We start from the raw sequence: 14,271 nt of genomic DNA on the forward strand, positions 1-14,271 counted from the left end.
CGTGCTCGTAGCTTTCAAGTAAGAGCACCGGTTTTTTGGGCGAAGCTCGCTTCGAGGGTAAGATTCGTTATCTTTTCTTTGTGATTATTTATTTATGCTTTATGATTTTAATTATTGCGAGTGGTTACTCGGGTGGGGTTGTTTCCGCGGTGAGTCGGACTCACCAAACCCCAACAGTATAAAGGTCGGATTATTAAAAAATAATCGATAGGTGGGATTATTTTGGGCGGATGAGGCAAAGGTCGGATTATTCCAGGCAATTTTTCCTATTTTTTAATTAAAAACCTTTAATTATCTTTTTCAAATTAACAATTTTATAAAAAAAAAAAAATAAAAAAAAAACAGATCACTCTTCCCCCACCTCACTGCCATACAACCACCACCATCATCCACCACCGCCATTTACTGAACAATTTTAAAAAAAAATTCTCAAATTAAACACTTCCCACCTGCACCCGTTGTTCACATCCCTTGCTCCCATCCCCACAACATGCACACACTATCTCCCAACCTCGCCACCACCTGAGAGTGGCTGCCAATCCGAGCACCTCCAAAAGTCCAAACTCACCAAACACTCCACAACAACCCAAATCTGCCGGCAAACCCTAACACGCACACACTACCTTTTTTATGAGCTAATCAAACTAACCACCATGACACCACAACCCAAAAAAAAAATAAAAAAAAAGGAAAAACATACCTTAACCAAAATTGGCTTTGAATTTCATCATGAATTTGGTTTAAGAACGTTAAATTCAACCATGAAAAGTCTAGATCTAGACTTTTCATGGTCGAGTATTCCTTAAAAACCAATAATATAAAAATTAACAGGATTAACATGCTAGAAACCGGCAAGAAATCGACCTCCAACCGGACTCGCCATGTGAACACCATCAACCACACTCACCGCCGTGAACTCCATCAACCAATCACCAGTGAGAAATAAAAGAGAAGAGAAGAGTAAAGTGAATAGAAGAGAATAGAAGAGAGAAGGGCAGGGAGAAGAGGAAAGAGAAGGAGAAGAAGGAGGTGGAAACGAAAGACAGAAGAAAAAAGAAGGGGAGAGAGAAGGAGAAGAGGAGAGATGGCACTGGCGACCGGGGGAGGAGCATCTGGGCGCCACACCAACGCCGGGGGCAGGGGGGTCAGGCTTAGGGTCTGTTCTGTTCACCTTATTTTCACTTATTTCAGGTGTAATAAGTTCTGATAAGTTTAGGTCAGGTTTAATAAGTTATAATAAGGGCTACCCAAGTACAAATTACAGCTAAAATAAGTTTTAGTAAGGTCTAATAAGTTCAAATAAGTTCTGATAATTTAAGATAAGTACATATCAGTGAAAATCAGGTGAATTGAACACACCCTTAGTGAGTGACAGTAGGGTGGCTGGCATGTGGAAGGGTTAAGGGTGTTTGGTTTTTTTTTTTTAATTTATTTTTTTTAATTCTTCTTTTTTGTAAAAATTATCCAAATTATTAAAAAAAAACATTCACCAATGATTTAATAACACGTGGATTTTTACCTAGAATAACAGGTAAGGTGATTTGTTGATTTCAATTTGGGAGAAAAACTGCAAACTTGTGTTTATTTTGGAAAGATTTAAAGGTTGGTCCATTTTTTAAGAATACGACAAAGATTGATTTGTTGTTCTTAAATTTTTCTTTATTTATTTATTTATTTATTTATTTATTTAAAAAAGCAAATTATTTAAAACGACTAAAAATCAATCAATTGGATATTTTTTTTTTAATTAAAAAAAAAATGGCGTGTCATTCTTCTTTCCGGTTTTGCATTATTTGTTACCCTTTGGAGCGTTCCACTACTTTAACGCTGCACCACTGTCGCTCTCCTCCATCGAAGCGTACTCTGAATTCTCCATTGAACCGCCTTCTGAGCTTTCCCTCTTCCATCAAAGCAGCTTCTCAGGTCTGAATTTTCATATTTTCTTATATCATTCGACATCGATTTCATAATCTAGGGTTTAATTTCACACTGTTGTTGATTTAATTTTCAGTATTATTAATTTAGGGTTCTTCTATGGTGATTTATCGAACTACAGGTTATGATTACTCAAGTTATGAAATATTGTAACGAGCGATTTTGTTGCTTGAATTTTTCTATATGCAATTTATGTTGGGATTCTTAAGCAAGAAGAATTTATGTGATTTTTCAAGCATACTTTGATGATTGAGATAAGATTGGTTGCAAATGTGTTGCAGGGTTTTGTTTGTAACCTTTAAATGTTAGAATAGAGCTAATAAAATGGACTTTTTCTTGTCGGGGTGGCGGTTATGGGGCTGCCCCTCTTGCCCAGGGTTAGGACATGCCTTATATCGAGTATTTTTAGTTTAGGCTTTAAATGTTAATTTGATGTTTTGTCTTTCACCTCTATACATATTTGACATGTCATATTTGGCTGATTATAGCCTTTGGTTTGAAGCCTTTGATGTCTTAATTGCAAAATGAATGAGGCTTTATGACCGGGTTCGATCAACTTGGTTACACTATCACCCTTAATCCCAGTGAGGATACATTGTTACACTTACACCCTTAATCTCAGTGAGAATACTGGTTATACACTTACACTCCTAATCCGGAATGATTTTAACATTTTCTTACACCCTTAATCCCAGTGAGAATACATGGTTACACTACTTACACCCTTAATGCCAGTGAGAATACTGGTTATACTTACACTCCTAATCCGAAATGATTTCCAAATTTTTTGATTTAGTCATGGCTATGTTCAATTGTTTATTACATTTAGGTCTGATTTGTGTTATTTCCGTTTCTAATGTAAAACCCCAATGGTTGTGTGGATGAAGCAAATATATGGGAACTGCTGTTGACGCTCAGAACATGGTAAATACTTAACCTTACTTTTTATTCATGTGATGCTGCTTGATTCTAATCATTGTAAAATGCTAGTTTGTTTGTGTGTATTTTCTGTGTCAACTGATTTGCTTTCTTTTATTTGTTGGTGTTTCCGACTACAGGAAAATGGCAGGAAGGTGACTGTTATCTTTGTTTTAGGTGAACACGCTGATTCCTAGCATGATTATTTTTTTTCCTTTGATTCGTAATGGGTCAATTAAATTGTTATTTCCCAGCAATGAGCATATTTGGTTCTTATGCTTCTTGAATAACTTGCTGTCAGCTTTTCTCTCAAGTTTATTTTCTTGTTTGTGTATTAGGCTGAAGGTATACATTAATACTAAATAAATTTCTCATATGATAGACTGATTTAGACTTTGTTAGGATTGATGATTTTAAATTTGTATATTGTCAATTAGTCACTAATTAGATGGTGGATTTGAAGCTTGAAATTTAAATATTTAAATGTGGAATGGAATGGAGCCCTTTGTCTCTATTTGATCTCTTAGATTCTCAATAATAATGATCATGGCTAATGTAAGTATTACCTCTAGGGTTCACACATAAACACTTTGACCTTATTACTTTGGGTTTATTTAGTCCTAGGAATTTAATGTTTTACGAAAATAGAAGTAAGATCCTTAGATTGGCGGTTGGCCATCATCCATGGAACTTGAGCTTTGTGTCAACTCCCTACAAAACTTCCTACAAAACTTTGGAAGTTGTTTACTTTCTCTGTTTGTTATTTAATCTTCCACGATAATATGTATTGAAATAAAGAGCAAGGAGAATCGAGGAAGGCACCCATGTGTTGTACTTTGATTAATAGGCCATGTTTTCATTTGGTTACTAAATTCTTAAACACCTTCTTTGGCCTCTAATTTTGCAAGAGCTAGGGTCATGGAATGTAGTTTTATAATACAAGTATAAAAGTGGGGCAATTGGGTCAGTTTTACATTAAAGAAAACTATTGTCCATGTGTGGTACACAACTCTCCACAAATAGCAAATAGGGCTGCACACTGTCCGAAACCGGACCGGACCGGACCTGAATGGACCGGGACTTGAATTAGTGAATTTTGAGGACCGGAGACTGGACCTTAACAGGTTCTGGGTCAGACCTAAACAATCAGGTCTAGTCCGGATTTGGACTTGAATAGACTTGATTCATGATTTTTTCTGTTTTTTTTTTAAAATAAAAATAAATAGCCTGCTAGACTGGTGACCGGAGCAAGCAGTGGCGGACCAACGCTGGGTCACGTGACCTAGGAAATTTCAGGTTAAAAGTAAATGGAAAGCATAAATGTAATGTATGCTTCTCTATGGTTCATTGGTTGAAAGCTTAAGTGTCTTGCTTAATTGGCGCAGGATCGAATCCCATACCAAACAATTTATGTTTTTTTTTCCAATTTTTCCTGCTGCAATTTTGAGAAGCGAGCTTGCAGGAAAATGAATACAGATACAAAATTTTCTTCTGCTCTTGTCATTAAATGGTTTGTATCATGACATTAGTTTGTCAGATTGCTTTATAGGCTACACTTTATGTAGTTTTTTTTTTTCAATTTTTTCCCTCACATTTTAATTTTGTACATGTATTTTATTATATACATCATTACATTGCATTAATGAACTAATACTGCTATAGGTAGTATATATTATAAGGGTAATGAGGGATGTTTTTTAATCAACCAAATATTGTCAGAGTATTTATAATTTTGTTAGTCAGATGTGGTTGTGATTTTTTTCCAATTTAGATCTATCCATTAATCCCAATGTTATATTTTGTCAATTAGAACAAGAAATTGCATCTGGGTATGCAGTGGAGTGTCAAATTTTGTAGGAATTTGTTGACTTTTGACCCAAATTAGGTGAAATTTTTTGACCATGATTCCTGTTAATTTGGAGCCTACAAAGCAAACTTATGCAACTAGTAGGCTTGTAATTTTTTTTACAAATAGTAGTCTTTACTAGCTTTGATAATTAAATATGCAATTACTCGGCTTAATTATCTTGGATTGTTTCCGCTTTAGGGGGTTGGATTTTGGAGAAACTAAGTGGTCAATGGTTGGCGGTGACCTAGCACCTGTAAAATCCTGGATCCGCCACTGGGAGCAAGGGTTGTCTCGCGACGGACGCCAGTGGTTGAACTATTAGTTGTCGCGTCACCTCGTGAGGGTGACTGCCTGATTGGTGGCTTAGGGAGCAGGTGTGTCGCGCACTCACGCTGGTTGGTGGTGCAGCGTCGTGGCTGGTGCAGCGGGGCCAACGGCGTGTAGGGGGGTTTCGTGCTGGTGGCTGGTGCAGTGGCGTGCAGGAGGGATTCGCGCTTTGCGCTGGTGGGCTGGTGGCTGGTGGAGGAGGCGGGGGGTTTCGCGTTGGTGGCTAGCAGCGTGAAGGGATTTTCACGCTGGTAATTGGTGCAGCGTAAGGGCTAAGGGGTGTTTTTGCGCTGCCGCTGGTAGGCGATGGGCGCCTGGCCGGTGTCTGGTAGTGGTGAACTGGTGGTCGCCTGAGGGGAGTGAGTGAGTGGTTGTCGGCTGAGAGAGATTGTGTGAGGGATTTAGGGTTTAGAAATGAAACTGATTTGTTGTCGTGATTTTTGAAATTTTTTTTAATTTTTTTTAATTTTTAATTTTTTACTAAAACACAATTTAACCGGGTTTCAGGTTCGGACCTGAAAACCCGTTTTTAGACCGGGACCGGAATCCTTGAATTTCAAGGACCGGGACCGGACCTAAATCTATAGGTCTGGGTTAGGTTCGGTCCCAACAAGTCCGGTTCCGGTCGGTTTTCAGGGTTGGTCCGGTTTATGTACACCCCTATCCACAATTAGTAGGGCCATATGCTCTTTTCATTTCTTAGTACTTGCAACACTGATTTTTACTCTATTTATATATTCTTCTATGAATATATATGATGATTTATACTTAAGAAATCCTATTCAACTTTTAAAGTCTATACTGATGGAGAATCATACATGGTCAAAATCATGCATCGGCAAAAATATAAGTGTTACAACCATTTAGAACCAGAGGAAGTATATATCAATAAAAGTTAAAACATTTTGTTATATAAGTATATATTATGCATATATTTCATATTATGAACCATTGTGCATTTTTGATAAAATAGTGGTTGAACTTGAAATAGAAAATGAAGGGGGCTGTTATGAAGTAGCATAATGGGGAATAAAAATGGTCAAATTTAGAACAAGATGCTAATAATGACAATTAATTTGATATATAAGACAAATGATTGATAGATACAAGCTTTCGAGTGGCTTGTTTCACTCCCAAAGGCTAAACAAATCTATGAGAACAACTTAAATGTTTAAGGTTCTTATCTCTTCCCTATGCTCCCTTATTTATAGCACTTACAATATAGGTTACTTAGACTTGGTTTCCCATGTTTGACATGGATACGTGTTCAACGTTGGACTTAGCTATTTTGTGAAAAGATTCCATTATTTTGAACGAAAAGTAAAGCGTCCAAGTGTTACAACCTTGTCAAAGTCAAGGGTCCAACACGGTAATTAATGTGAAACGAAGAGCCTGAGTAACATAGTGTGTGATCTCATTTCCTTCGAACCAACCAATTATCTTTGTCTTTGACCTACAAACAAGCTAATTTTTTTAGTACCTGCACTGCCTATTCTATTAAGTTAGTTCATTACCGATGTCGTAATTTCTCTATGGTTTGATGATTAATAGTAGAAAGATACCTTTAGGGATGAATAGGTACATGGTTTATTCACATTATCATTTGATAAATGATTTTTCAAATTAGCTAGCTTCAACTTTTAAAATCAAATGTGCTCTTTTCAGTTAATTTAATCAACCAATCAAAGCCTTATTCCCATAAGTGAGGTTGACTTCATGAACCAAAAATGATTATTCCATATAGTCATCCACAAAGATCTTCCCCCTCCATTCCTTATGATCAAATACCTCATTCTCATACAAATCCATATGCTTCATATCCTTCGGTCTTTCCTAACTCCTTCTAACCAAGTACTTTTCGGTATTCCTCTACCTCGTTTAACCTCTCCATGATCCCATTCTTTCACTCTTCGTACCGATGCACCCTGGGATCTCTATCTTACATGCCCGAACCACTAGAGGCAATTTTCCCTTAATTTGTCTGCAATGCGTGCGACACCCACTTTCTTGGAAATAACTTCAAATCAATTCTATCTCTTAGAGTGTTCCCGAATATCCATCTTAACATGCCATTTTCCGTAACCTCCATCTTTTTACTGTGCTGCTTCTTTGAAGCACAACATTATGTACCATAGAGCAACAATGGTCTTCGGAGAGTCCTATATATAGAATTTCCCTTTCAGCTGTAAAGAATGCTTCGGTCACAACACTCCCGTGGCCGCTATGACTAAACCAATTACTTGATATTTTGAATCCCATGTAAACTTATTTCCTAATTGTGAATTGTAATTTAAACTCGTTTCTTAGGTTGATTAAATTTATTGCTAAAAGTAGCCTCAAAATAGTTACTCTCCATTTCATAAAGGACTACAAACTTCTGACACACCAATTTTGCAAGCAGAGAGGAAATCTGAGAATGTTGAAAATAGGGTATGGATTTACTATATTTGATGTTAAATAGTATTGGAGAGAGGAAAGTGGTCCTAATATGAGTAAAAGAAAAAATCTATCTATTATTTGCCATGATTAAGATTAAGTAATTTTTTTTGTTTAACAGATGAATTTTTAAGCAAATAACTCGACCCTACCAGAAAAAACCTGCAAAAGTTTAGCCAAGAACTTGGAAAGCCAGTTAAAGGCAGTTCTAACTTCTAATAAGCAAATTAAAGTTTTAAACCATAAAATCAGATTGACCGGCCCTGATCCAACTGACATGTCTACCTGTGGCCCATGACCTTGGACCCAAAGAGATGACTAATACGCCACTCTCTTTCATTGAAGTAACCAAATAACATTTCAATGAGAAAACTATTTTTTTTGTCCAACCAAAGCACAACTATTGGAAAAATTAAGTTCTGCCACAATTACATTATCGTATACTCAAACTTCTTAATAATTGTATCTAAGCTACCCAATCATGGAGGTCTTTCTACTCGCATTTCCATTGTTGTTCTCTTGATGAATCGAAGATGGTAATTGCTTCCATAGAATTCATTATTCAACGGATGATTTGTGTCAATGAAACCGCTATTTGTTGGAATAAACAGTAAATTGGATCAATTAAAAGCATCTTACCTATGATAAAATCAAGAGACAGTGAGGTTGGGGAAATTGATCAAAGATATGGGCATGGACAGAAAGTTCTAATTGACTAATTTTGCCAAGCCTCTAGGGCAGCCCCTCTATATCGTCCTCCAAAATCAATATTATTGTAATATATATACAGGAAAATAAGATAGAGTGACCAATTTCTTTGACCAAATGAAAACCGTAAGAAAGTATAGTAAAAGGGGAGAGGACAACCTAGAGCCCTTCTTTATCTGTGTTTGTGCTCTATCTTTTTACTGCAGAACTTATATAAATGAAGGCAACTACAAAAGCTGGAAATAAATTTTTTTTTGGCCTTTGTGTTTTTGTGTGTAAATAAGGTCAGTTTTGGGAGAACATTCAAACACCTAGCTTGGTAATAGCATGCTTTTAGGGGGTGTTTGGTTCATTAAATAGGAATGGGTTGGTATGGAATCTCATACTAGGTAGGTATGAATTCAAAATCCCATATTTGTTTAAAGTGTTTTGGTTTTATTGTTGGAATGATTTCTACACTTCTTAATGGAATGGATTATGAATCTTAGGGGGTTATGAGGGTATGAGATTCCAGGGAGATGAGGTAGAATTAGAAAATCCCTTTGGTAAGCTCAACCAAACAATATAATAGATGGAAGGATTCTAATTCCAATTAACCCATTCCAAAAGATCCACCCAAATGACCCCCTAAATGCTAAGATTTTAAATACAAAGTAGAAGGCCTAGGTAATCATCTGCAGTCTTACCTTAGCCTAGCCTAACCCAAATGGACATTGATTGCACGCTTGGACATGTGTGGTAATCCTTTCCACCTTTGGCAATATTATATAAATGCCTCTATGATGAACTACATGTAGTTGTGCTGATGTATTCTCTATCCATTCAGGCCACAACAGTTTCTAGCCTTAGCAACTTTGAATCATTATTAATGCTACTTATAACCATACAAGGTCTAAATCTTTGGTGCTACTGCTTTTTGTGTATCAGGGGGTCCTGGCAGTGGAAAGGGTACACAGTGCGCCAATATTGTTCAGAACTTTGGATTCACTCACCTAAGTGCTGGTGATCTTCTGCGAGCAGAAATTAAATCTGGCTCTGAGAATGGGTATTGTCTGTTTTCTCTCAAACTACTATATAATTGCTTGTGGCAGGCCTGTATAATTGAAGGTTGTTTTTATCATCACTCCTGGTCTATTTTTTCCATCTTGACTTTAAAATGGCTGTCCGCTTTATATTTTGTATCTGTTGGCTGTAGGGTGATCAATCCATAATTAGAGTAATGAATTTAGTGTTAAGTTTTTGATTTACTGCTTTTGGTTCCATGAAATGCAATGATAAAAGCTGGCCCCAAAGTTTCTTACATCCTGACAATCTTTCTAAATGGTTCTCTTGTGCAATTATTGCATAGTTGATAGGTTGATATTGCATTCTTGGTGGTTAGATTATTGAATTGCATTTGAGAGGTCTGAAACTACTATTTAATTGAAGAATCTGAGAGGGGACCATCAAGTAACTGTTACTTTGTGCCACATTTTAAATTTTTAGCTACACTTCTCCACTGCATCCTTCCATTGTGTGTGTGGATAGGTCACTATGGTGGAAAGTTTTTTGTTAGCTCTCTCTCTTGCTTAAATTTTTTTTGTAATTCTGCTGCTAGAATTTTATCTATTGACACTCTTACGGGCTGGAACCATTTTGATGATTGTTGACTTGTGGTTTGCTGCATTTGGAAAGCATTAATATAGTTAGGTATTGGTAAGTGTATTGGTGGGGCTCAGGCAAGAGTTGCTTGATGGCTGGTTGCTTATGTTGGATATTGATCTCCATAAATAATGTGTATGAGTCCACCTATCTTGCATTTCATTAGTAGGATTTATCAGTAGTTGTCCTTGAAGTATTCTTCTGATAGTAACATTGGCTTTTTTGCTTTGGTTAAATATAGAACCATGATCCAGAGCATGATCAAAGAAGGAAAGATTGTGCCTTCAGAGGTTACAGTTAAGCTTCTCCAGCAAGCTATGCAGAAAAGTGGAAATGACAAGTTTCTTATTGATGGTTTCCCTCGTAATGAAGAGAACCGTGAAACTTTTGAATCTGTTGTGAGTCTTAAATTTCCACGTGTTTCATACATAGATCATTAAAATTCGGCTCAAAACTGTGCATTTTGTTTTATCAAATTTCTTATGTGGTGCAGACTGGTATAGAACCAGAGTTTGTTCTTTTCTTTGATTGTCCAGAAGAGGAGATGGAGAAGCGTCTGTTGAGTAGAAATCAGGTTCAAATTCTTTACTTGTCCATCTCCGTTTTCATTTGGCCTATTTGGTTTGTACTTCACCAACCTTTTACATTTTTGAAGGGTAGGGAAGATGATAACCTGGAGACTATCAAGAAGCGTTTTAAGGTATATATGGAGTCCAGTCTTCCAGTTGTTGCGTACTACAGTTTGAAGGACAAAGTTAGAAAGGTCAGACATTGTTCATGCTTTTCTAACCCAGAGAGTTTTGATCAGGTCCTTTTGTATGTCTATTTTTTTTCAAACTGACTGGGAAGCTTTTATACATGTGTATTAAGATTGATGCTGCTAAACAAGCTGAGGCTGTATTTGAGGATGTCAAAGCTATATTTAATTCAACAACAGAGAAGGTAGTTTTTCTTTTAGCAAAGAGATTTCTATGTTCTTTGTATCCTTAATCTTTGCCAATTCAGAGCCTCTAATTTTGCTGTATGTTTTTGCAGCAGGTTGCTTCTCAGGATTGCCTAACATTATCAAATACGGAGATGCCATAACTAGAGTACTGAGGTGATTCATTTTCAAATATTTTGCGGATCTTCTCTATTGATTTTAACATGTTTGTGTTGTTCTTCAGAATTGAAGTGCTCATAATTCTTGTTGATGCATCTTTGAAATGATTCTTTTCCAATTAAAAATTTATCCGGGCTTGGACTTCTGTCAGCTAGAAATGATTGCTATAAGATGGCTGCACACCTGCCCATCACAAATCACAACTACCTGGGGTGCTGTTTTATGGGCCTTTGGTATAACAGTAATACATACTACAGATTTTTTTTTTTTTTTTCCCATTTTTTTTTTTTTATTTTGGAATAATGTGTATGATTTGAAATTTTTGTTCCTAGTACTTTTTTTTGTTCTTTGAAGGATGTGATCAATTTTGTTGCAAATACTCTACTTCATGTATTCACTTTTTTTTCTTTAGTTGACTTGTGGAATTTTGGCAATGTACTACAAGCCTTTGCTTATAGAATGAACTACATTGCATGTTGGCCTCGTTCAGCTTTCTAATATACGATGATTCTTTTGATGAACTTAATGCCTCAAGTTTATAAGCATTGACAAATCTATATGAACTAAGCTGTCGAGTTTATCTAGGACAAGCTTAGAGGTGGTCGTTTGCGGGCTCAGTAGGAAACGGGTTGAGCATATACTTTTTTTTGTCCAACAGGCTAAATTTAGCAAACACAGGCCTTTTTGTGCGGCTTGACAATTTGTACATACCCACCCTTTGAACGTGCCGAGCTTAGGATCTCCAAGTAGGTATTTTTCTTAGTTCCCTCTAGGGTTTTCCCTTAGGAGGGTTTTCCCTTGCTTCTTTTGCTAGGTTTTTTGTTCAATCCTTCCCTACTTCTCTTCGTCTCCTTCATTCTTGATTTTTATTTGTGAATTTTGTAGGGGCTTCCACTGGTTTTTACCGGTGGAAAGCCCCAAAATCGCTTTAATTGCTTTCAATAAAAAGATACCATCCTTAGGATGGTGTTCATGGTAGGGATTTTAATTACTTGTTTATTGAAGAATGAAGATCGAAGGTTTCACAATTTCTACCGGAGTTTAGAAGACCATGGAAGAATATTCATCCAAAAAATTATGCATTTGCAGATCTTATGTAGAATTAGAGCGAATTCACAGATTGTATTGCTTCGGATGAAGTTTTTTGTTAAGGCTATTATCAATCGATTCTGCGATGTTATTTTTAGGGTTTTATATACTTTTGTTGGAATTTTAAATTTCTCAAAAATTGATTGTAAGTGTCGTTTGGCATTTCACAAATGAAATCTTTAATCTTCCTGTTAAAAAAAAAAAAAAAAAAACACGTGCCGAGCTTGCTTGCGGGGCTAATAAGTTTTAAACCTTTGTTTAATTTTCACCAACACTAAGTAATCTTTTTATTATTTATTAGCTTAGATCCTTTGCAACGCACAATTTTGACAAAATTTTTATAATGGATTACAAATCTTTAGGTTTTTTTTTTTTTTAATAAATTTTTATAATGAAGTTGTGTAGGAAAATTTTCCTTATTACCAGTAATTTTTTTTCAAGTACAAAATAAATTGATGAAAAATTTGTGCACTAAAGTTCGACATGTCATTGCTAATTATTATGACTTTAAATTGTTGGAATATACATCTTCTATCTTATGTACATAGTACTCCATATATTTGTTAGCAAAAAAATTTGACTATATATAAACTAAAATAAAATAAAATAAAAGACCAACAATCTTAGTTAGTAATATTATTATTACCTTATTTATGTTCACCATGATTATAGATACCTAATATTTCTTACTTATCCAATTACAAAGTTTAAACCTTTTATTGCCTCAAAAAAAAAAAAAAAAAAAAAAAAAAAAAAAAAAAAAAAGTTTAACACTTTATTTTAGATAATGGGATATCCGTGGTTTTGACTTTTCCCATTAATACACTCCTAAATTTTACCTTTTCATCAGTACACCCATGGTTTGGTCATTTTCCCAACCGTGACTTAACACCATTAGAAAGTATTCATTAAGTTATAATAATTCAGGAAAAGACTATAATACCCCTTTTAAACATCTAATGTCTTGATTTACGTGTTGAAAATTGTTCGGTTAAAGTTTTGGGAGTCATGTTAGTCCTTAAGGATCCAAATTAACCTCGAAATTAGCAAAAAAAAAATAACGCAAATGTCTCATACGCGTGTCAAAAAATGTTTCGATTTACGTGTCGTTACTTTTTTGTGATAATAATTGTTCGGTTAAGGTTTTAGGGGTCATTTTAATCCTTTATGGACCTAAATCAAACTCGAAATTGTCAAAAAATTAATGAAAATATCTCAGTTTGCACGGCATGATATTTCTTTTTTTTTTGTCATGACACGCAAAACGAGACATTTTCGTTAATTTTTTGACAATTTCGAGTTCAATTTAGAGTCTTAAAGGGTAAAAATGGCCCCTAAAACCTTAATCGAACAATTACTATCACAAAAAAGTAACGACACACAAACTGAGACATTTTTTGACATGCACATGAGACATTTGCCTTTTTTTTTTTTTTGCTAATTTCGAGGTTTGGATCCTTAAGAACTAACATGACTTCCAAAACTTTAACCGAACAATTTTCGACACGCAAATCAAGACATTAGATGTTTAAAAGGGGTATTATAGTCTTTTCCTGAATTATTTTAACTTAGTGAAATAGTATTTAACGGTGTTAGTCACGGTTAGGAAAAATATCAAACCACGGGTGTACCGTTGGGAAGGCAAAAATTTAAGAGTATATCAATGGGAAAAGTCCAAAACCACGGGTGTATCAATGAGAATTTCCCTTAAATAAAACACACAACGAATTAAATGCCCCATCCTAATGTAAAAAAAAAAAAAAAAAAAAAAATTAAACTAAATGTCACATATACCATAAACTTCCTCTTCACTGGTCCCTATACCCCAACCGGCTTTCCGTAAGCTACTTCCTTTAGTTGAACTGGTGGCTAGCGTGTGTACAATATAGGAAACTTATTATTTTACTCATAACATTATTATTGATTTATTGTAGATTTTTTCGTAAATCAATACTTGCATAAACTTTAAATTGAAGAGAAAAATAAAATTGTCAATAACACATCTATTCCACTTACAAGATTGAAGACTATAGAGTAAACATCTACGATAATAGTACATATATGGATTTTTTTTTTTTTTTTTTTGAAGGCATACGTATATAGATTAGATAGATGTGTATTTTTTCCTTTTATTCTTTTTTAATAAATGTTAAGGGTTTTTTTTTTTCTTTGTAACAGAGATGAATGTGGTATATGTAGGCTAGCTATATTAGATTTTTTTTTAAGGGAACTACTCCCTCTGTCCCTAAATTACATTCCTACTTCT

The 14,271-nt window shown here is 35.3% G+C and overlaps 1 protein-coding gene across 6 annotated transcripts; it reads left to right on the top strand.

The window, feature by feature from the left end:
• Positions 1-1,781: 1,781 nt before the first annotated feature.
• LOC145613470 (UMP-CMP kinase 3-like) lies at positions 1,782-11,327 on the top strand. Of its 6 annotated transcripts, none has more exons than XM_081668579.1 (9): positions 1,782-1,923; positions 2,823-2,859; positions 2,994-3,030; positions 9,101-9,218; positions 10,056-10,212; positions 10,308-10,388; positions 10,470-10,577; positions 10,685-10,756; positions 10,850-11,327. In XM_081668579.1, exons 2-9 carry the CDS (start codon positions 2,830-2,832, stop codon positions 10,898-10,900), a joined length of 654 nt encoding a protein of 217 aa, XP_081524705.1. In that variant the 5' UTR covers positions 1,782-1,923; positions 2,823-2,829; the 3' UTR covers positions 10,901-11,327. The 6 variants fall into 6 exon arrangements, with proteins under 6 accessions (XP_081524705.1, XP_081524706.1, XP_081524707.1 ...); XM_081668580.1 differs by lacking the exon at positions 1,782-1,923 and having other exon boundaries at positions 1,984-2,859; positions 10,850-10,913; positions 10,981-11,327; XM_081668581.1 differs by lacking the exon at positions 1,782-1,923 and having other exon boundaries at positions 1,984-2,859; positions 10,850-10,913; positions 11,068-11,327.
• The last annotated feature ends 2,944 nt before the right edge of the window (positions 11,328-14,271 follow it).

This window comes from Chenopodium album, chromosome 25, assembly GCF_948465745.1.
Source record: "Chenopodium album chromosome 25, dcCheAlbu1.1, whole genome shotgun sequence".
NCBI lineage: Eukaryota > Viridiplantae > Streptophyta > Magnoliopsida > Caryophyllales > Amaranthaceae > Chenopodium > Chenopodium album.

What these genes read in the sequence shown, in the direction of transcription:
- LOC145613470 (XM_081668579.1), top strand. Translation starts at nt 2,830, where the DNA reads ATGGGAACTGCTGTTGACGCTCAGAACATG. An exon ending in GACTGTTATCTTTGTTTTAG is followed by an intron (nt 3,031 to 9,100) that starts GTGAACACGCTG and finishes TTTGTGTATCAG; the next exon opens with GGGGTCCTGGCAGTGGAAAG. An exon ending in GTGAAACTTTTGAATCTGTT is followed by an intron (nt 10,213 to 10,307) that starts GTGAGTCTTAAA and finishes TATGTGGTGCAG; the next exon opens with ACTGGTATAGAACCAGAGTT.